Consider the following 22,514-nt stretch of genomic DNA (forward strand, 5'->3'; position numbering starts at 1 on the left):
TGTGCTGATGGTGAGTGTGGAGGATATGTTGTTTGCCAATCTGGACCAACTGGGGTCTGCCTGTGAGGAAATCGAAAATCCAATTGCATAAGGAGGTACTGAGGCCCAGGTCTTAGAGCTTAGTGGTGAGTTTTGAGGGGATTTTAATGATGAATGCTGAGTGTAGTCGATGAAGAGCAACTTGAAGCATGAATTTTCATTGTCTAGGTGTTTCAGAATGGAGTGAAGAGCCAATAAAATGGCACCTGTTGTCCTGTTGTGATGGTAGGCAAGGTGGAGTGGATCCAGGTCACTTCTCAGGCAGGAGTTGACCAACCTCACAAAGCCTTGACCAGTCTTACCAGGTATGTGAATAAAAATAGAACACAAGAAAATAATGGGGCAAATGGGAGTACCCTGAGAACTAGCATAGAACCAATGAACATTTCTCTGTATTTTATGATATACTATATAAAATTAAGTGTAATGTTCCTAATGAACCTTACACAATTGCCTTTACAAATCAATATTGTTTTTAAGAAAGAAGAATGTGAAACACTGGCTGTGATGAGCATAGTAAAAGAGAGATCTGTAAAGGATTTAGCATAATTGGAAGTAGATAAATCAGCAGATCCAAATAAAATAATCCCTGACTGTTAAACGAAGAGCAAAAGAAACTTGACAATAATTTTTTTCAGTCCTTTTTGGCTGCATGAGTGGTGCGAAAGTCTAGTGATGTTGCCTAAAAGATGAAAGGGTATAAATGAAATATCTACATGCCTGTTGGTCTGGGGTTGAATATAGTGAATTCTAAGGGCTATCACAAGCTCCATGTAGAAAAGCATAGATTAAACAAGGTGATTCAACAGACTCAAGAGTAAGTAGGGTCAGGAAGGCATTAGTAAGGCTTTTTACAAGATCCTGCTTGGCAGACAGTTTAAAAATGTGCAAGTCCATAGATCAGGGAGAGAATTTGGATCAAAACAGGTGCAGTGGTAGTAGGCTAAGGATATTAACTTATAGGAGTCCCTGTAACTGGAAGGATGTTGCAGTGACATTAAATAGGGATCAGTATTGGTCCTTTACTTCTTTTGTTGTAACAGTAATGTTTATTCTTAAATGTAAAGGGCATTTTAAAAATGCATTTGGCACACTAATTGGCCATGTGATTAACAGCAGAGGTGAAAGCTTTAAACTAAAAGATGATGTGGTCTGATGGATTGCACATGAATATAAAAATGAAATTTAATCCAAAAGTAATGCATCTGAGTATTAATAACACAATAGATGGATGCATACTGAGTGTGGTGAAACAAAGGGGACCTTGGATGTAAGTGCACAGATCCTAAAAAGGCAACAAAGCAGGTCAATAGCACGTATAAAATGACATAGGTCATGCTACACTAGTTGAATCAGAAAATGTAAGTTTGGGACATAATGTTTGAACTCCATATACGCCTAGTTAAACTATATTTTGAGTATGCATACATCTTTGATCACATTACAGGGAGTACATGACTGAACTGGAGAGCATGCAGAAGAGATCAGATCTTTTTTGTGATAGGTCAGGGCTGTTTTCTTTGTAACAGAAAATCAAAATGTATGAAATTATGAATATTCTACATAAAGAAGAAATGCTTTGTTCTCTTAACAGAGGGGTCAAAAACAAGAAGCAATGATTTAAAGTAACTCGTCGAAGAATAAGAAAGGAGTAAAGAAAAAGTTTTCACCAGCACAGCGGAAGGCATCTAGAGTTTACAGCCAAAGTGGATGGTAGAGCCAGAAAACCTCATCATGATGGATTGTAGTGTAGTTGAAGAACAGAAACCTGCCATGCTAGAGACACAGTGCAAGGTGTTGCAAAAAGGCTGGGATGCTCTTCTATGACAGGGCTGTCATGATGAGTCAAACAAAACTTGATACTGTGAACGAAGCAACTAATCAAGTCTCTCAGCAGCATGACATAAATGCCTTATTAAAATACATGACCTTAAAAATTACAATTAGGGCAGTGTTTTTTTTGTGAAACAATGATACTGGATTTTGTTAGGTAACATATGAAAAGCTTACCTTGAAAAAAGTGTTCCCATGGCTAGCTAGCAGAGCATCAGATTTTGGTTTGTTCTTGCTGTACAATGCATACATGCCAAATTGGTCTTGCTGTAAACGTATTAATAAAATACTATATTTAATTTCTATGTGTGCTTCTACCATTTTTCATAATTCCAATGAAATATTGCATAAAAGATAAAATTATAATGCAGCAAACCAATTCTGATGTTATCGTTGTTGCATGTTAAACTAGAGTTAAATCACTGACATGTTTCAAATTAGGAATAAAGGGGAAAAAATATCAGGTTAAAATCTTAATTATGCTGCAAATGTTATTAATCAAATGCCTTCAAGAATTCTTATTTTTCATCCTTAGGTTTTTGTTATTTCTGGTGAGCATTGTTGGTGGAATTGGGCAGCAAAGCAAAGATCTAAATAAATTGAGTTGAAATTTACTTGCTGAAATATTTTAATTGCTTTACCAAAGTCAAGCCACCTCCTATACTTGCTTTCCTAATTCGGTTTATAGTTATGATTCCAAATAATAGTGTAAATCTACCATTTTCCTACATTTTTGCTAATTACAACTTTTGTTAAGTTAGGCACAATCACAACCTCCATCTAATTTGTTGTGACTCTGTGTTGAATGCCTAGCCTTTGCTTTACATTTTCCCTGGGAACCTAGCAGAAATGAGATCAGCAGAAGCACAAGGGCCTTTAATGTTGCTATTCAATGGCTGTTTATAAACCATGGCAATATCCTGCAAATTGCCTTTCAAGCGAGGTTTTCCAGAGATTCAGATTAATATTTGTATTGAAAAGACCTAGATGCTTCTTGAATTTAATAACTAAGCCAACAGAAAGTATTTTGAATGCATATGTATATACAGCATTTGAAAAATAGTTGAAATGGTAATCTATAAATTAAATTAATCAATTTACACTCTGTAGGCAACACGTTACTGTGACTATTATTTATTGTCATCGTTGCTATGCAACAGACATAACATGAAGAGTTTTAAAACCAAGTATTTACTCCTGTCCCTGCTTTTGCATAACTGGAATTCTATAGCTTAATAATCAATGACAGCCAAAGAACTCAGTTGTAAAAGACACAAACAGAAAGGCAAAATTAGTTCCTAAAGATCATTTCTCAAAGGTTTAATCTCCAGTGCTGTTTGCAGTAACAACTGGCTTGATACTCAAAGGTGAAGCTGATAGCTGCAATTCCAAACATTAAGCACATTTAACAATCTGACACTCACATTGAAGACCTTTGATCAGAGCCAAGATATGCTAGAAACAGTACCACACTGAGAGCACTGCTCTGATTCACGTTCCTCAATTAAAACACAATGAGCACAAAATCAAGAATTTACTTGCGCAAGTCTAGATCGGAATGAATTGGGAGAACTAAGCAGGTATCCAGTTAAATGGAGGCCATAGATTTAATTTCTTTAACTTTTATGATTAATGTATGTTTATTTAATTATGTAGGTAAATCCACATCACCAACTAAAATCAGGTCATTTACCTGTCAATTAAATTGAAGATGCATAAAACTGCCAATAGAAAATACCCACTCTCAATACCTGGAAAGATTTAGTCAGTGGATATTTCACAGCTGCATTTGATTTTTTTTTTGCTCTGGTGTTGTCCTAATTACTTTATTGCAACGTGCTCAGAGAAGCATCAAGTGTATTGGATCAAAAGGCAACATAACCAATTAAAAATTTTCAATATTTGTTATCAAGACATGTTGCAATTTAGGATTTAGAAAAAAAACTAAGCTGCAATCTAGCCTGAATATACAAGTTCAATTTACCTCAAAACCTACAGCAAAACCTTCAACAACTTAATTTCTGACACGAAGAGGAGATAATGTGGAGATGTGTGAATTTCATGCATTGGTAGGAAAAAATGAAGAATGGCAAGATATCCTAGAATCCTGATGCAATTATTGCAAGAAGTTAAAAATCAGAGTAGAACTATTTGTAAATAGATCATGAGTAAAATTAAGGGTATAAATATTTGCTGGGAACTGAAACAAATAAATATCCATTGCACAAAAATTCCACTGCATGAAAAGTGTAATAGCATGGAATTTCCCTGATGCTAGCACTTGACCAAACTGTTAAACCTGATATCCAACTGAATGGAAACCCCACCAACAGCGTAGCCAATGAAGCTAGAAGTCATCTGATCATAAATATCATAAAATCACAGGCAACACCTATGGAAAGGGGATCCATTAATGGTTCAAATCAAACCCCTTTATCAATACAAACAAGAGAAAATCTGCAGATGCTGGAAATCAAAGCAATACACATAAAATGCTGGAGGAACTCAGCAAGCCAGGCAGCATCTATGTAAAGGAGTAAACAGTCAACATTTCAGGCCGAGACCCTTCATCAGGACTGGAAAGAAAGATGAGGAGTCAGAGTAAGAAAGTGGGGGGAGGGTAAGGAAAACCTCAAGCTGATAGGTGAAACCAGGAAGTGGGGTAGTGGTGAAGTAAGGAGCTCGGAAGTTGATTGATGAAAGAGATACAGGCTGGAGAAGGGGGAATCTGATAAGAGAGGACAGAAAGCCATGAAAGAAAGAAAAGGGGGATGAGCACCAGAGGGAGTGATAGGTAAGGAGAGAAGGTGAGAGAGGGAAATTAGAATGGGGAATGGTGAAGGCACGGGGGGGGGTGGTGGGCATTACTGGAAGTTCGAGAAATTGAAGTTCATGCCATCAGGTTGGAGGCTACCCAAACGGAATATGTGTTGCTCCTTTGACCTGTGTGTGGCCTCATCGCGGCAGTAGAGGCAGCCATGGACTGACATGCCAGAATAGGAATAGGAAGTGGAATTAAAATGGGTGGCTACTGGGAGATACCACTTTTTCTGGCGGACAGAATGCAAGTGCTTGGTGAAGTGGTCTCCCAATCTGTGTAACACACATCAAAGTTTGCGCTCCCAATCTGTGCCCCTCATATACAGGAGGCCACACTGGGTGCACTGGATACAGTAAATGACTCCAACAGACACACAGATGAAGTGTTGCCTCACCCTTTGGGGCCCTGAATTGTAGTGAGAGAGGTAGTGTAGGGGCTGGTGTAGCACTTGTTCCGCTTGCAAGGATAAGTGCCAGGGGGGAGATCAGTGAGGATGGACAAATGTACAAATGTGTTGCATTGGGAGCAGAAAGTGGGGGGCATAGGGAAAGATGTGCTTGGTGGTGGGATCCCACTAGAGATGGTAGAAGTTATGGAGAATTATGTGTTGGTTGCAGAGGATGGAACCCTATCACTGGTGGGGTGGCAGGAGGATGGGGTGAGGGTAGACGTGCACGAAATGGAAGAGATGTGGTTGAGGGCAGTAATGATGGTGGAGGACGGGAAGCCCCTTTCTTTGAAGAAGGAGGGGACATCTCTTTAGGTCTAGAATGAAAAGCCTCATCCTGAGAGCAGATGTGGTGGAGACAGAGGAATTGAGAGAAGGGGGTGGCATTTTTAGAAGTAACAGTGAGGGAAGAGGTATAGTTCAGGTAGCTGTGAGAATCAGTGGGTTTATAATAGACATCATTAGATAAGCTGTCTCCAGAGAAAGAGGCAGAGCATTCGAGAAAAGGGAGGGAGGTGGTGGGATAAGCCTTTATCAATACATCCATTTTCTCGTCCTAATGAAGAATCTTCAATCTGAAGCGTTATTTCTGTTTCTGCTTCTACAAATGTTTCCAGATTGTCTGAATGTTTCCAATGTTTTCTGTTTTAATTTCCCCTTTTCAACATCTACGTTATTTTGGCTCTTGCTGAATATTTTTCATGTCATCCATACTGAAAAAAGTATTTAACGAATAAATATACATCGCATGATTATATGACCCGGCCACATGCCATTGATGCCAGATCCATCTACGTCACCTGCAACGCGGAGCCTTACACCGAGGAGATCAGGGAGGACGTAGGCAAGAAGGTGAGGAGGCAGAGTTGGGGGGCAGTGTGGGGTAAGGAGATACCCATTGCTGAGGTTGCTAAACAAGATACAAGCCCATGGGATTAAAAGCTTGGACAGAAATTTGGATGACTGGAAGAAGGCAAAGAATGGGAATAAAGGGAGTCATTTCTGGTTAGTTACCAGTGACTAATGGTGTTCCACAGGGATCGTTGTTGGGTCCACCACTCTTCATGTTATATGTTAATGATATGGATGACAAAATGTTTTATTATTATTAGTTTTTTTTTATTGCAACACCAACAAATTACATTCAATACAACCAGTTGCCAGTACATTTTGACTGTTTAACCCAGCTACCCCCCAACATTCATCACCATCCCCCCTCCACCCCTCTCTCCCCTCCACCAATCAACTGAATAGTAGTACATACACAGACAAAGCATTCCTATTTTAACAAAAGATCTTTTAAGTTAGATATCAAATTTGTCCACGTTATGATTGTGTTTGGTCATGCATCATTTACTCTTGCTGATGAAAGTTCCAGGTAAGAAATGTCCAAAAAGCTCCAAAGCCAGTGAGTATTTGAAATGTCATGGGGAGGTTTCCAACACTGGACTACAATCTTCTTAGCTGCAGTCAGGCCTGCCAGCCAGATTTTGCGTGTTTTTTCCGTAAGGGAAAGGTGGGAGTCATCATTTAGATGTACAGCGGGGTCCATTAGTAATTGTATCCCTGTTAGTTCTGTAAGAGTACTGATAACCTTCCCCCACGAATCAAAAACCTCTGGACATTCCCATACAACATGTATAAAAGAGCCAATGGCTCCATGGGGGCAAAATGAGCAATAAGGGTCAGGAATCAGTCCCATTTGATGTCTAATTCTCGGTGTTAAATATACTCTATGACAAAATTTCAAGTGTATATACCGATGATTTGGGTTTTTCGAAGCACCGGCAGCATTATCCCAAACCGCATCCCAGTCAAGTCTTGTCCCAATTCTGATATCTCCCTATCCCAAGCTTTCATTCCCGATGTGGGCATATAATTCTGGGAGTTTAATTTATCATAGATATATGACACTATCTGTCCTGGAGCACTCTGTATCCAACTTAAAATGGGATGGTCCTTTAAATCTGACCCCCAGGGAACGCCGTAGGCTTTAGAAGCTGATCTTACTCGAAAATAGAAGAAAAGAGAATGTTTATCAATATTATATCGAGATATCAGTACTTGAAAGCTAAAGATAGTACTTGCCCCATTAATATCTTGACGTGTAGTAATACCTTTATCCTCCCAAGTTCTGTTATAGTGAATGGTTTCCCCCCAGACAGAAAACGATTATTGTTCCATAATGGAGATGATTTACACCATACGCTTTTAAATTTTAGGAATTTTTTTGCTGCTCTAAACACTTGTAGTATATGGGTTAAAATTGGACTGTAATACAAATCATATTTTTTGGTAGACATACCTATAACGAGAAAGTCTTTCAACCTTATTGGTGCTATTAGCTTTTGTTCTATATTTTTCCAGGACGAAACTTTATCCTCCTCCATCCAATAGCTAAGACTTTTTAATACAAATGCCCAGTGATACAATTTAAAATTTGGACATGCCAATCACCCATTCGACTTTTTGAATTGTACAGCTGACCATTTTATATTGGGTCTTTTACCATTCCAAACATAGCATTGTAGTAAGGAGTCCAGTTTTTGCCAAAATCCTGCTGGAGGTGAAAGTGGGATCATTGGGCTGATAAAATTAATGCAGGGTAAGATGTTCATTTTAATGACCGATATACAGGCCGGGACTGATGCTGGCAGGTGTCTCCATCTATTAATATCTTCCTCTATTTTTTTCAGAATTAAAGAGTAATTTGTTTTAGCCACAGATGATAGGGAAGTATTAACTTTAATACCCAAGTAGAGGACTTCATTTGTAACTTTAATCTGGGGAGGAAGAAACACCTTACTTTTATCCATATTAATCAGCATCAATGCTGATTTTAACAAATTAACTTTGTATCCTGAAAGAAATCCAAATTGCTCCAGTGTTTTTAAAACATAGGGGAGAGTTTGTTGAACATTCACCATACAAACTAGCATGTTGTCCGCATAAAGTGATATTGAATGCGATGTTGTACCTATTGTAATAGGGGAGATCTGAGGACAGTTTCTAATTAAATGCGCAAACGGTTCAATAGATATACTAAAAATTAAAGGAGACAAAGGGTCCTCTTGTCGTGTGCTCTATCCTATGTCAAATAACTCTGAGAAACCTCCTCCCACACATACCCAGGCTGAAGGATTAGCATACAGTGTTTGAATCATATTGATAAATTTGTCGCCGAACTTAAATTCTTTTAGAACTTTCCAAAGATATGGCCATTCAAGGCGATCGAACGCTTTTTTAGCATCTAGAAATAGCAGGCCACAGGCAGGTGGGATTTTATATGTTGCACTCAGTACGTGTAAGAGCCGGCGAATATTATCAGATGCGAGACGCCCCTTGATAAAGCCCGTTTGATCTGGGCTAATTATTTTCCCAACTACTGTCTCAAGTCTACTGGCTAAGACTTTGGAAAATATCTTGAGGTCGGCATTTATCAAGGAGATTGGACAGTAATTGGCACACTCCAAGGGGTCCTTACCGGGCTTAGGTATAACTGTGATCAGGGCTGTGTTTAGATCTCTATGGAAAGCGCCATTTCCAAAAGCATTATTTAATGTTTCTAACCATACTGGTCCAAGAATATCCCAAAGTGCTAGGTAAAGTTTCACAGGTATGCCATCTATGCCTGGCGTACAGCCCTTATTTGTAGCTTTAACCGCTTTGAGTAGCTCATCCAGTGTAATAGGAGAGTCTAGAGTTTTGGTGTCCTCTAACGACAACGTAGGGAGATCTAATCCACTGAAAAAATCCGTGAAGTCATTCTCAGAAGGAATTGAGCCACTTGTATACAATTCTTTAAAGTAATTCTTGAATGTCTCATTTATTTCCTCTGTTGAAGATACTACTCCACGTTTAGCACATCTAATTGCTGGTATAGATCTTTTAGTTTCCTGTTGTTTGAGTATTAGAGCTAAAAGATGGCTCGGTCTGCTGCCTTTTGCGTATTATTATGTTTGGTTATATGGATCATATATTCTGCCCTGCTTCTTAATAAATCATTTAATTCTGCTTGTTTTGTTTTGAGCTCGTTTTCTTTTGTTATGGTGTATATCCTTTTGAGATCATTTTCCAAAACCTTACATTCTTCTTCTAGGGTGGAAATCTTTTGAAGCCGGCTTTTATGTAGGTAAGAACTGAACCATATAGCGTTTTTTCGTAAGAAACCCTTGATGGAGGCCCAAATCACTGTCACATCTGAGACACTATTTTTATTTACATTTATAAATTCTGTCAGTTTTGTTCTCAGCTGTGATAGAAATTCGTCACTTTTTAGAAGGGTGGAGTTAAACCTCCACCTAGTAGCCTTATTTTTAATTTTGCCATAATTAGAAGTAGATATGACTGGGTTGTGATCAGATAGATGTCTGGGCAAAAATTCTATTGAGTGTACTAAAGGCAGCAGACTGGAGGATATAAGAATGTAATCTATCTGAAAGAAAGTTTTATGTCTTGTGGAGAAGAAGGTATAGTCTTTAGCAGATGGATTATGCACCTTCCACACATCCGTTAAATTTAAATCCGCTAGTAAAAGGTTAAGTGCTTTGGAAGCAGATTCTTGAGAGCTTGATATAGTTGAGGAAGATTTATCGAGGTTAATGTTTACCAAAGCATTCATGTTCGAACCAACATATAGTTGGTACTCAGTTAACTTCAGTAATTGTGAGGTAATTGAGGGAAAAAATTCAACCTCGAATATAGTTGGGGCATATAGGCTAATGAATGCAATTTTTTTACCCTGAATGGATGTGCAGCAAAAAGCTAGACGTCTTTTATTGTCGGCACCCGTCCTTTCAATTGATACATTAATATTACGTCTCATTACTATCATAACTCCTTTCATACGAGTACCATTAGCTGATGCCCCAACGGGTTTATAAAAACGGTTTTGAACCCTGGAAATGTCATTAGGTTTAAGATGTGTTTCCTGTAACAGCGCAATATCTTTTTTCTTTCTGCGTAAGAAATCTAAAACCTTTGAACGCTTTTAGGGAGAGTTTAATCCTCTAACATTAAGTGATACAATAGTAAGATTTTCTAATTTATCTGTGTGCTCATCTTCCCCTGGATCTGTTGTTATAAGTTGGTGGTGGAGCCCTGAGTTACCCCCTTCCCATCACCCCTCCCATTCACCCCTTTACTTTGTAACATCTGTGAGTGTCACTTAGCAATGTCAGACATTGAACACTGACATCAACCGTTCCCCTTCCAGCATCAACAAATTAGAAAGGCAAAGCAGTTCTCATAGACAATCATATCAAAGAGACAAGAAAAAAGAAACCCGGGCAAACCCGTTAACCTATATAAGTAAAACAGTTTCCGTCTCACATACATTATAACACATGATCAAGATCCGAACAGCTAACTTGCAAAAAACTGTCGCTTCAATAGACTGTCGTTTAGCGATGACACTAATGACATCTTATCTGGTGCTCAGAAATGTAAACGAGTCTACTAGAGACGTAACATTCTAAAGTTAGTCAGAACAAACTACTGTTTTTCAGCTTCATTCTTGATGAAGTATACATTTGGGTATATTGAATATTACCTTAAAACTCTGACCTGCAATAGTCAGAAACAAATTGGCCCCTTAATTAACTAAATACAAAAGGTGCAACAAATGACCTTCCAATAAAAGAATAACCAGAAAACTTCACACCTAGAATGTTAACTTGCCCGTGCCTGATAGATTGCGCATACAGGCTAGTCTGAGCTCTTAATACAGTTCCATCTCCTCCCGAGGGGCGTGTGGGCTTTGCCCAGGGTCTTCTTCCATATCTCCCAGCACCGATGATTTCAGAACTTCTTTCGCTTCCTCTGACGAGTTAAACGACATCTTCATGCCCTTGATATTCACTTTCAAAATCACTGGGTATATGAGGAACAAGTTGATCCCCTTCTGTCGAAGTTTAGCGCGGATCTCCTTGTATCCCTGCCGTTCCTGCATCGTGCCGGGGCTGTAGTCAGCAAAGAACTGCAGCTGGGTGCCATCAGGGAGAGTAGGTTTGGCTTTCCTCGCACCCTCCAGGATAGCCTGCCGGTCGGAGTACCATAGAAGCTTAAAAATCATGGTCCGCGGTCTTGAAGTGTTGTTGGAAAAGATCCTATGTGCTCTATCGATCTCCAAACGAGTGCTGTGGGAATTCTTGGGAGCTGGAATCCAATCAGGCAGCATCTTCTGGAGGTAACCTCTTGGATCATCGCTCTCAGCGCCTGTCGGTAAGTTGACCAGCCGCACGTTGTTTCTCCTGGATCTGCCCTCCAAGTCGTTTAACTTCTTCCATATCTTAGACACCTCCACGAGACAGGAGTTAGTAACTTTCTCATTCTTGCGTAAGCAAACCTGAATGTTGTCTATTTTATTGAAGACCATGTTAAATTTTTTAGCATGAATGTCCGCTTGCTCCTTTAACGACCGGAGAACGTTGCCATTCTCTGCCATATGCTTCTGTATGGGGTCGAGAGCCTTTTCTAGCAACTCCCTTAGCATGTGGGCTACCGTTTCTTGCAGTGATTCCATCTCCGTTGCCATTGTTTGTTTAATTAGCATAGCTATTTCTTTGGATGAATTGCTAGCTTGTTGTTGTCTGCTGATTTTGTTTCCTGGTTGAATTTGTATCTTTTTTTGAAGCCATGTCTTTAGTTAGATCTTTCTCCAACTCAACCTTGTATTAAGACCGTCTATGAGCCCTGAAGAACTTGAAAAAGGAGGGTTATATGTGAGCGCTCAGTGCCGTGCTGCCATCTTGCCTCGTGCCTCACCGGAAGTCTGGATGACAAAATTGATGGTCTTGTGGCCAAGTTTGCAGATGATACAAAGATAAGTAGAGAGACAGGTTTTGTCGGGGGAAGAGTCTATAGAGGACTTAAGACAGATAGGAGAATGGACATAGTGGTAGATGGAATATAATGTAGAAAAGTGTACGGTCATGAACTTTGGTAGAAGGAAGAAAGGCAGTGCCTGTTTTCTAAGCAAGGAGTGAATTCAGAAATCAGAGATGTAAGGGGACTTGTACATCCTTGTATAGGATTCTCTAAAGGTTAACTTCAAGTTGAGTCGATAGTAAGGAAGGTAAATACAATGGTAGCATTTATTTCAGGAGGAATGGAATATAACAGCAAATATGTAATGTTGAGACTTTATAAGGCATTGGTCAGAACATTTTTGGAGAATTGTGAGCAGTTTTGGGCCCTGTATCTAAAAGAGGACATGCTAGCATTGGAGACGGTCCAGAGGAGGTTTCAGAAAATGATTCCAGGAATGAAAGGATAATTTATCAGCAGCTTTTGATGGCTCTGATGTACTCATTGGAGTTTAAAAGAATGAGGGAAGAATGAAACTACAGAATATTGAAAGGCCTAGATAGAGTGGACATGGAGTGATTTTTCAATAATGGTAGAGTCCAAAGGGTACAACCTCAGAATAGAACATCGTCCCTTTAGAATAGAGATGAGGATGAACTTTTAACAGGAGGATGGTTTATTTGTGAAATTCATTGCCGCAGATAGCTGTGGAGGCCAAATCATTGGGTATATACAAAGCAGAGGTTGATAGGTTATTTATTAGAATGGGTATCAAATAAAAGGACCCATTACAGTTAGACCAGTCTAATTGGGCACATGACTGTTGGGGCTCATCTCTTCCAAAAGCTGGGTATAACTGTGACTCATGGCACCAGACCCACAGTCTGCATGAAAGCACTCTCCACAGTGTTAACTTCCTCGAAGTCCATCTCGAACAAACTGGCTCTCTCTCAGAAGTACTGCCCCTTTCTTCCTTGGAGCCAGTCATTTGTGCAAAGCACTTCTTGCAATGGGCACTTTACTTCCAACAACATTCTGTAGTATCTTCCCTTCTGTCCCACTCCGCAGTTCCCACAAAAAAAAAGACTACAGTCGGCCCTCCTTATCCGCGAGGGATTGGTTCCGGGACCACTTGCGGATACCAAAAAACACAAATGCTCAAGTCCCTTATTCAACCTTTCTCAATGCAGTGGACCTTAGCACCCAGCGGAACCCCGAACCTTATTTAATCTGTCTCAGTGCGGTAGGCATTAGGACCCGGCAGTGGAGTTCTGAATCAGCAGTGTTTCTGTTCACGAAAATAATCATGATCACAATTTAAAATAAAGTGGAAATAATAAAGCGATCAGAAAGAGGTGAAATGCCATCGGTCACTGGAAAAGCATTAGGCTACAGTCGGTCAATGATTGGAACAATTTTAAAGGTTAAAATGAGAAAGGCCCTGCATGATTAAAGCAACAATTATTACGCAGAAACGCAGTGGTTTAATTATTGGGTTTTGGGTTCTTGATCCTTGCATCAACCCGGCAGGGATGGATAGCGTGCTCGGGAGCGATCTGTCACTGGATCGAACTCAGGAACTTCTGTTCCCGAGCCCAGTGCTGAAACATATGTTTCTTAAGTACTTTATATGCATAGAAAGGTAAAATATATACTACATACTAAGACAAACGTTTGACTAACTGACACTAAATAATACCGGATGTACCTGTTCCGACTTACTTAGTGACAGAACTTCCGTTTTTTTTTTCGATCCCGATCCACAATAACCTACACACATCCTTATGTATACTTTAATCCATTTCTAGATTACTTATAATACCTAATATAATGTAAATGCTATGTAAAATAGTTGTAATACTGCATTGTTTAGGGAATAATGACAAGAAAAAAAAGTCTGTACATGTTTGAACAACAAGTGCTGGAAGAGCACTTCCGGGTTTTCTCGATTTGCAGTTGGTTGAATTCACGCATGCGGAACATGGATAAGGTGGGCCGACTATACCATCTATCACAAATCTCCCTCTGCCCCACACTCTCTATTACCTTCTCCAGATCCCACCATCCTGACTGGCTGACACAGCATTTCTAAGTTGAACAACATAGTTTCTTATCTTTAGCTGAAACTAAAACATTCTACCAGCAGAACTCACTACTGTTGTAGAAAACTGCTATGAAATACCTATAGCATAGCAGTAGAAATCTTAACTAGGGCATTACATTTATTTTACAGAAGCAAAATACTGACAAAATTTTTGAAAGACTTCATATTTTTGACTCAGGCTGCATTCCAAATAGTTTAAATTAATTAACAGACATATTAAGAAATTCATTTTAATAGTGTTCCAAATATTTACTAGAAGTTTTCTATCCAGAGCTGTTCTCATCTCAGAAACATGATAATTACTTTTTGTTTTCTTCCCCCCCCCCCCCCACACACACATCGGGCTGCTGGGTTGTGATTTGTTGTCAGTTTCCTTCTCACTTGAACTCAATTACAATCTTGAGACTGACTTTTGCAGTGATTGAACTATTCTTCAGAGGACAAGAACCAATGAATCTAACTGTTCTCATACAAACTTTATGTTCTCCAACATTCAACACTGAAAATGTTGTTCTTTCATGTTGCTATCCCCGATCTTACTTAGACATCATCTTTACAATCACTAATTCCAGAACAATGAACACTCTACAATGCCAGTGTAAACCAGTCAGATCTTACTGAACATCATATTTTTGTAACTTTGTATATTTGTAAATCAGTTTTCCTGTGATTATCAGTAAACTAAATATTTGCTTACATGTCTGAGGAAGCAATGGCTGGCACGTAATGGATGGTTAATACAACTTTCCAATTCTTTCAAGAAATACTGGCTGTGGAAATTGTAAAGCTTCTGTAAGTTTCCAAAGACGACACTGCGTTTCCCCCGCAGATCCTGAGGAAGGTCCAAACGCTCCATCTCTGGGTAGTAGTTATCAATGATGTACTTGAGAGATTTAACATACTCACGTTCTGTGACAACCATCTCATCAATGATGTGCCTCAGTTTACTGTAATGAAAATAACACATTTTACTGTGAAGAAATGTTTCAGAAAGAAGCGCTAATATTTTAACTTCTAGAAATTTGTAGAACCCAAAAACTTAGCAATTCAAATCATACATTTACATAACCAAAGATTCAGTCTTTTGTTGGGGATAGTGAGAAGATGAGACTTTAACTTTTATTATGCTTTTAATAAGGTGATCATCTAATTTCAATTCAAGCAACTCTTTGATGTGGTTACCATTACACATATGGAGCTTTGCTGAAATATAAATTCTGGAAAACAGATGTTAAATTTTTAAAGAAATTAATTTGCAATGTGCTCTGCTAAATCCAAATTTATTAAATTAAAAATAAAGTGGTGTGAAGAACACTTCCCAATTAATTTATTTTAGTTGACCTGAATAGATTAAATCATTGTTTAGTTTGAATTCTTGTTACAAGAGTTGGATTTGAACCCAGGTCACCTGTACTGTAAAGCATTGTGCTAACCACTACAATACGCTGCCATGTATTTAAGAACACTAACATCAGTAATGGACAATGTTCCTTTGTTATATTAAGGATTCTTGTCACGTTCAAGCACTCTACAACTCATATTCTCAATGTTATTTATTACTTATTTATTTTGTTTTCTAAGTATTTGCACATTTTGTCTTCTTTTGCACATTAGTTGTTTGCCCATCTTTGTGTATAGTTTTTCATTGATTTCACGTATTAGTTAGTACTTACTGTGAATGCTCGCAAGAAAATTAATTTTAGAGCAGTATTTGGTGACATATATGTACTTTTATAATAAATTTACTTAAAACTTTAACTGATGCTGCTAGTTATTAAATCTAATTGTCACTTGTTACCTCAGAGAAACTAGCTTTATTGTACTCAAGAAATTCAACAACTTTCTTTATGAGCAACTGTTCCTAACAATCAGCATGAAAATTAATTAAAATTGAAGCAATTATGCATACCTAAAACCTCTCTAATCTGTGAATTGATATCACATACCTGCTGCCTGAAGATATCTTTTTAGATTTGCTCCTTGTTTCTGCATCCTAACTAATGTTGTACTAGTACATTATTGCCCTTCCACTTTTCTTGTTTCCCCACACTTTCTAAGGCTTTTATAAACTAGAATATTTAAATTCAAATCTTAACATAGCCTTTAATAAAGGCCCAGATATGGTACCTAGCGTAAACAGTTTTGCATTTTAAAATTATGTCTTCCTTTGAAGGTCCCTTTACTCGAAAGGATATAGGACTTGGAGTTCTTTTCCTCACAGCTGCACAAGCTGGTGGAGAGTTGTTTAAATTATAATGGAGAATCATAAACTTAATGATGGAAAATCCCAGTCCCTGCATGGTTGATATTGAGATGGTTCAGAAATAAAGAACCACAAAAGGAGGCAGCAAGTAGACAAACCTAAAAGATAAATGGAAGAATTTATTAAAGTTTATAGTTTATTTGCTAATGTGGTGGCAGAAACAAGTCCAGTAGGAGCATTGAAGAGGTTAACACATAAATTGAGATGGAAAAATGAAGGATTACAGCAACAGAATAACTGGATTTTCCACAAAAGAAACAGCATCGCACTGTGCCATACTCTTATGATTCTATCAATACGGGGAATGGCCTGGGTTCTAAGTATTTCTGGCAGCTTGGTGCCCCCAAATTTATATTCACTGTATATGAACTTACATTGAAGAAAAACAAGTACAAAACCTCACTCCCTATAATCGATCTAAATAATTCTTTAAGATTTGGTGAAGGAATTATAAACCACGAGCTGGCAAACATGATAGATCTTTGATAAAATAAAAATGCTCCCACTGTTTTTCTTCCCACAGTGGTGGCCTGATCTGCCGAGTATTTCCATTATTTGTATTTTAATAATACATCTGTTGTTCTTGGTATGCTGATTCACAGTAGCTAATAATGGACACTTCAAAAATGGGCAACTAAATGTTTATTTCGTCTAATGATAAATAACATCAACTTAATTTGCTTGGTATTCCTAGCACTTTGTTTTCAGTTCAGTTACCAAAGGTGACTTTGGAAACTTACTTTACTTTTATGGTGTTTATATTACAGTCTTTAAAATTGTTAAAGACTTTCCATTGACAAAGTGAAAATAAGCACTGATGTTCTTTTCCCAAAGGTGAAAGCTATTACATTATCTTGTTTTATTAAAATCAATTATACCAGAGCAGCTAAAACCATTCAAAGTCAGTTCTGAAAGACATTCTATCTGAGACACTTTGCACACATGCTGATGACCCTGTTGAGTGTTTCCTGCATTTTGTGAGTTTTGAAATTTTGAAATAAAATTTCCGACACATACACTTCTTGGCCCTTAAAAAAAACCTTCAAAGCCAAGTTCTTTTACATACAATGTTTCATGCTCGCTCTCCCTCTCTTTTTTCCTGTCTTCATCCATCATACTCCTGCCGGTCTCTCACCATCACCCCTCTCCTAATCAATCCTGTGGACAATTACTATAAATTTAAATAAAAGGAACAGAAAAACTAAGATGACAATTTGATCAATGATTGCACTTTAATCGGTGATACTGCAGAATATAGAAGCAAAATATTCAAGTTCACCCTATGGTTTATGTTCAATCAGGTCATTACTGAATAAATCTATAGTCTCCAAAGAAATGGGATGTAATACATATCTGGCAGCATTCTTACTTCAAATCTTAACCTATTCAAGGCTGCTTGAAATTACATATGGCTACCCATCAAAATACTGGTTATAAACTGGCAGGCAACTTTTGAATAAGTGATTGACACCCTCTATTCAGATTCAGAACTAAGGAATTTCTTGTTCAAAATATCAGAGAGCTTGTCATATGAAAAGAGTCAAGATGTTCAAAGCGGAGACACAAGAGAGACTGCAGATGTGGAAATTCCTTCCAGTTTTTTTGTGTGTTCAAGACTTGCAAAACACTAAGTAATCTTACAAAGATTTTTTTTGGCAGGGAGCTTTCCTTTAAAATTTCTCTATTTCTCACACACACACAATTGAGAGTCATAATCTTTGAGAAAATTGATTCTAAAAAGAGGGTATAATCAATAAGGATAGTATTTGAGAATGTTGCTGTACAACTCTGAAAACACTCAGTGGCCACTTTATTAGGCTCGTTAATACAAATATCTAATCAGCAATCATGTGGCAACAACTCAATGCATAAAAGCATGCAGACATGGTCAAGAAGTTCAATTACGATCCAAGTGATTTTGACTGCGGAATGATTGTTGATGCTAGATGGGGTGGTTTGAGTATTTCAAAAACTGATCTCCTGAGATTTTCATGTACAACAGTCTCTAGAGCAGGGGTTCCCAACCTGGGATCTACAGACCTCTTGGTTAATGGTAGGAGTCCATAGCACAAAAAAGGTTGGGAAACCCTCTGCTCTAGACGTTACACAAAATGGTGCAAAAATAAAAGAAAAACATCTAATGAGCGGCAGTTCTGTGGGTCCTGTTAATGGGAGAGGTCAGAGGAGAGTGGCCAGACTGGTTCAAGCTGACAGGAAGGCAACAGTAACTTAAATAACCATGCGTTACAAGAGTGGTGTGCAGAAGAGCATTTCTGAACACACCACACGTCAAAACTTGAAGTGGATGGACCACAGCATCAGAAAACCACACTGGCTTCCACACCTGTAGCTAATAAAGTGGCCACTGATTGTATTTAGCTGTTACTGGGAAATGATAGCTAATATTCAGAACAAATAGAAGCTTTCCATCAACATTTCCACCATAATGTTTAGGCTTCATTTAAAGGAAATTATGTTGTGCTGTGTTTGCTCATAAGTACAATCTCAGGTGAATGATACATAATTCACATTACTTCTGGATGAATTCAATACCCACCTAACCTCAGCCTTGGCCTCTGGTAAAGGAATATAACTTCTGTAACTTTCTGCTTGATTTTCAGTCCAAATGAACAATGGTTGCTGCCTAGAGATACAAGGTCTATCAGAAAGTTCAGTGCTGCTCACTTCAAGCCCTTTAATGAACACACCTGTGTTTCCATGCTTTGTAGGATCAGTAGAAGTTCTTTGACGCAAACTGTAACTGAATGTATCATCAGGTGAACAATCAAAACTCTGTGCATTATGTAGTAACTTTTTCTGATGTTGATTCTGGTACTCTGGCACTGAAAAACATTTCATTTTTTTATGAGAAAAGTTGACACTATTTTCACATTTGGCTTCTTTATCAAACGTACCCTGCATTTGTTTGCAAGCTTCTGGTGTTGACATGTGAACAGAGGCACACACTCTTCCTTCTCCCATTTGATTAAAGCCCTGGCAACAAGCAGTTGAATACTTGCTGGAAGTAGTTTCAGGAAAAAAAACTTCGTCATTATTTACAGTCCCGTAACAAATGTCTGATGATTGTGGTGAGAATTTGTCTTTCTTCCACCCATTACAATTCGTTGATCTGTTGCTTGGAGAATAAATACTACTGTTTGAACCTGCAATAGCTCGGTCACATTGTAAATTTAGCTTCATACTATTGGAATGCCTCCTGGGTCCTACACTTAAATTCTCAGTTGTCATACTTTCAAATTTAGAAAGTTTATGATCCGATGACATCGACATTCTTGTCCGCAATGCAGCTTCTAGTTTCTTTTCAAAGATGAGCTTTGTCTCTTGGCATTTGGACCAAGCAAACTTCCACTGTTTCATCCCCTTCTCACTTTTTAATTCACATGCCAATTCTTTCATTTCTTGAAATTTAGTATCTGGAATTTCAGGATGTTGACAATGATGATTTTCCAGATATTTTACAATAGGTCCACAACATTCTGGGGAATAGCAATCATCCATACTAATACATGCAAGGTGCCGCATACCTTCCAGAGCCCACGCGTAAGCCTGAAACAAAGAAAAATGATCTTAACTAAACCAGCAGTAAAAGGCAACACTTCTCAAGACTGAGTTCAGGTCCACACAAAATATTGATAATATAAAGAGCTTTGACATGAGATATGCTCGTGAATTTTACAAAGATTAACACAAAATACAATTAACAGTTTAACAGGTGGCAGTTAGAAAATGCACAAGATTGAAAAAGCTGCAGAGGATTGTAGTCTCTACCAGCTCCAACATGTTCATGAGCCTCTCCACCATTCAGGACAGCTTCAAAAAAAGTGCAAAAGAAAGTGATATCTATCACTAAGGACCCTTATTTTCCAGACATGCCTTCTTCTCTTTATTACCAACAGGGAAGAGGTATTTGAGCCTGAAGATGCACACATTTTAGAAAAAGCTTCTTTCCCTCTCAAAGGATCATGAACTTTACCTCATTGCTTTGCTCTCTATTTGTGCTAATATTTATTTTAAAAATATTTATTACTGTAACTTGTAGGAAGAGCCTGTTTGGATATAGTCATCTAAACAATGCTGCATATTTCAACAAGTGTAATTTCTATTATGTTTAATGTGCATCACTGGCTAATGAGTGTAATTTTCCTAATGCATTTCATTTGGAAACGCTTACTAAGTACCATGGAGAAGAATTAAATTTCCATGAATCTAATTTACTCAGTGTAGCTTATTAATTAAAAAACAAACCGCCCACAATTTCATTAGTTTTACCCATGTGATAAATATGGAGGCCCACTGTAGAACATCTTTCAAGAGGGTAAACCTTTGCAACGCCTTGATGGTGTACCTAATAGGGCATTAAAAACCTGTACCGACCAACTGGCGTGTATTCAAGGACATCTTCAATTTCTCACTGCCGCAGTCAGAAGTTCACACCTGCTTCAAAAAGTGACAATCACACCAATGTTCAAGAAGAGCAGGGTGAGCTGCCTCAACGAGTATTTCCCAGTTGCACTCACATCTACTGTGATGAAGTGCTTTGAGAGGCTGGTCATGGTCAGAATCAACTCCTGCTATGATCCACTGCAATTTGTCTTATTACCACAATGAGTCTACAGTGGATGCATTCTCATCAGTTCTTCATTCATCCTTGAATCATCTGGATAATAGCAATACCTACTTTAGACCGCTGTTTATTGATTACAGCTTAACGTTCAACACATACCCTGAGTTCTAATCAACAAGGTCCAAAACCTCCCTCTGCAACTGGCACCTTGACTTCCTCACCGGGAGACCACAATCAATGAGATTGGAAATAACATCTCCACCTTGCTGACAATCAAAACTGGTGCACCTTTAGGATGTGTGCTTAGCCCACTTCTCTACTCTCTACACACATGACTATGTGACTAGGCACAGCTTAAACAGCAACTATAATTTTGCAGATGACACAACTATTGTTGGCAGAATTTGGGTTGGTGAAGAGAAGGTGTACAGGAGTGATAGGGGACTCCATAGTCAGCATCTGCAGAATTCCTCGTGTTTAAGTGACTTATTCCCTTTCTTTAATTCCATTCTAGCCCGATCACCAATCTCAACAAACTGGTTCTTTACTGTTATTAAGCAACACATACAAAATGCTGGAGGAACTCGGCAGGCCTGCCAGCTTCTATGGAAAAGAATAAGCAGTCGATGTTTTGGGCCAAGACCCTTCACCAGGCCAAAATGTCGACTTCTTACTCTTTTCCATAGGTACTGCCTGGCCTGCTGAGTTCCTTCAGCATTTTATTGTGTTGCTTGGATTTCCAGCATCTGTAGATTTTCTCATGTCTTTATACTTTCTTACAGGCTATTTCTTACACTTGTAACATGCTAAATACATTCAGACTCATCAAAAATGATCATTATTTATCTATGGGGTATTAATAGACTAATGTTTAAGCCAGGATTTGGCTATACTCACATCTAGGTTTTGAAGTACGCAGATGAAACTCAATGAAAATTTCATTTTGTTCTTTGTTAATCAAAATAATAGTGGAAAAGCAGTTTATTAGAGATAACTTCACATAACATAAACAGGTTCACACTATGCCAATAATAAGTATTCAGAAATTGTGAACCATGAGATAAACAACATTGTGTAACTTGCAAAACAATTATATTTGAGGAAGTGAATGCAAAAAGTCCAAGTGTTTGAGAAGTAATAATACTTTAAACTATGTAAGTCACTCATCTCATGCAGGTGCATTCACTGTTCCTAAATTAGTTTCAAAATAATTCTTTCATTTTTAAATGATCCACTTCTGAGATATTCAACATTGTGAGGGCCCCAATGATGTGCATTCATCCACAAGACAATACAATACAGTCTGAATCTAGTGTTTGAGGTTGTCTGTACAAGAATCACTGAAACATAATTTCTACTATTTTCAGTAACATTGCAACAATCAACCATATGCCTTTAATTTCAACTAAAAAATCCAACCTTATCTGCTACATATAGCAATCAATGAGTAAAATAAAATCAAATACTGTACAAACATCTCCAGCCTCCACAGATCCACAAACTGGATTAAATCCTGGATTCCACGAGACTCCTTCTGCTGTGTATGCTATCATTCTTAACTCAGACACAGAAGATGGCACCCAGCAAATGTGCTAATTTAGTTCTCTCTGAGCT

General features: G+C 38.2%; 1 protein-coding gene across 1 annotated transcript in view; it reads right to left on the reverse strand.

The window, feature by feature from the left end:
* The window catches only part of plekhg4 (pleckstrin homology domain containing, family G (with RhoGef domain) member 4), a 175,630-nt gene that overhangs the window by 47,116 nt on the left and 106,000 nt on the right, over positions 1–22,514 (reverse strand). Inside the window, exons 14-16 of the mRNA XM_063067558.1 lie at positions 18,873–19,882; positions 14,750–14,999; positions 2,050–2,139 (exon numbers count right to left, since the gene is read on the reverse strand). Of these exons, the coding sequence (XP_062923628.1) occupies positions 2,050–2,139; positions 14,750–14,999; positions 18,873–19,882 (1,350 nt within the window). The remainder of the gene's footprint in view (positions 1–2,049; positions 2,140–14,749; positions 15,000–18,872; positions 19,883–22,514) is intronic.

The sequence above is a fragment of the Mobula hypostoma genome, chromosome 14 (assembly GCF_963921235.1).
Source record: "Mobula hypostoma chromosome 14, sMobHyp1.1, whole genome shotgun sequence".
Taxonomy (NCBI): Eukaryota; Metazoa; Chordata; class Chondrichthyes; order Myliobatiformes; family Myliobatidae; genus Mobula; species Mobula hypostoma.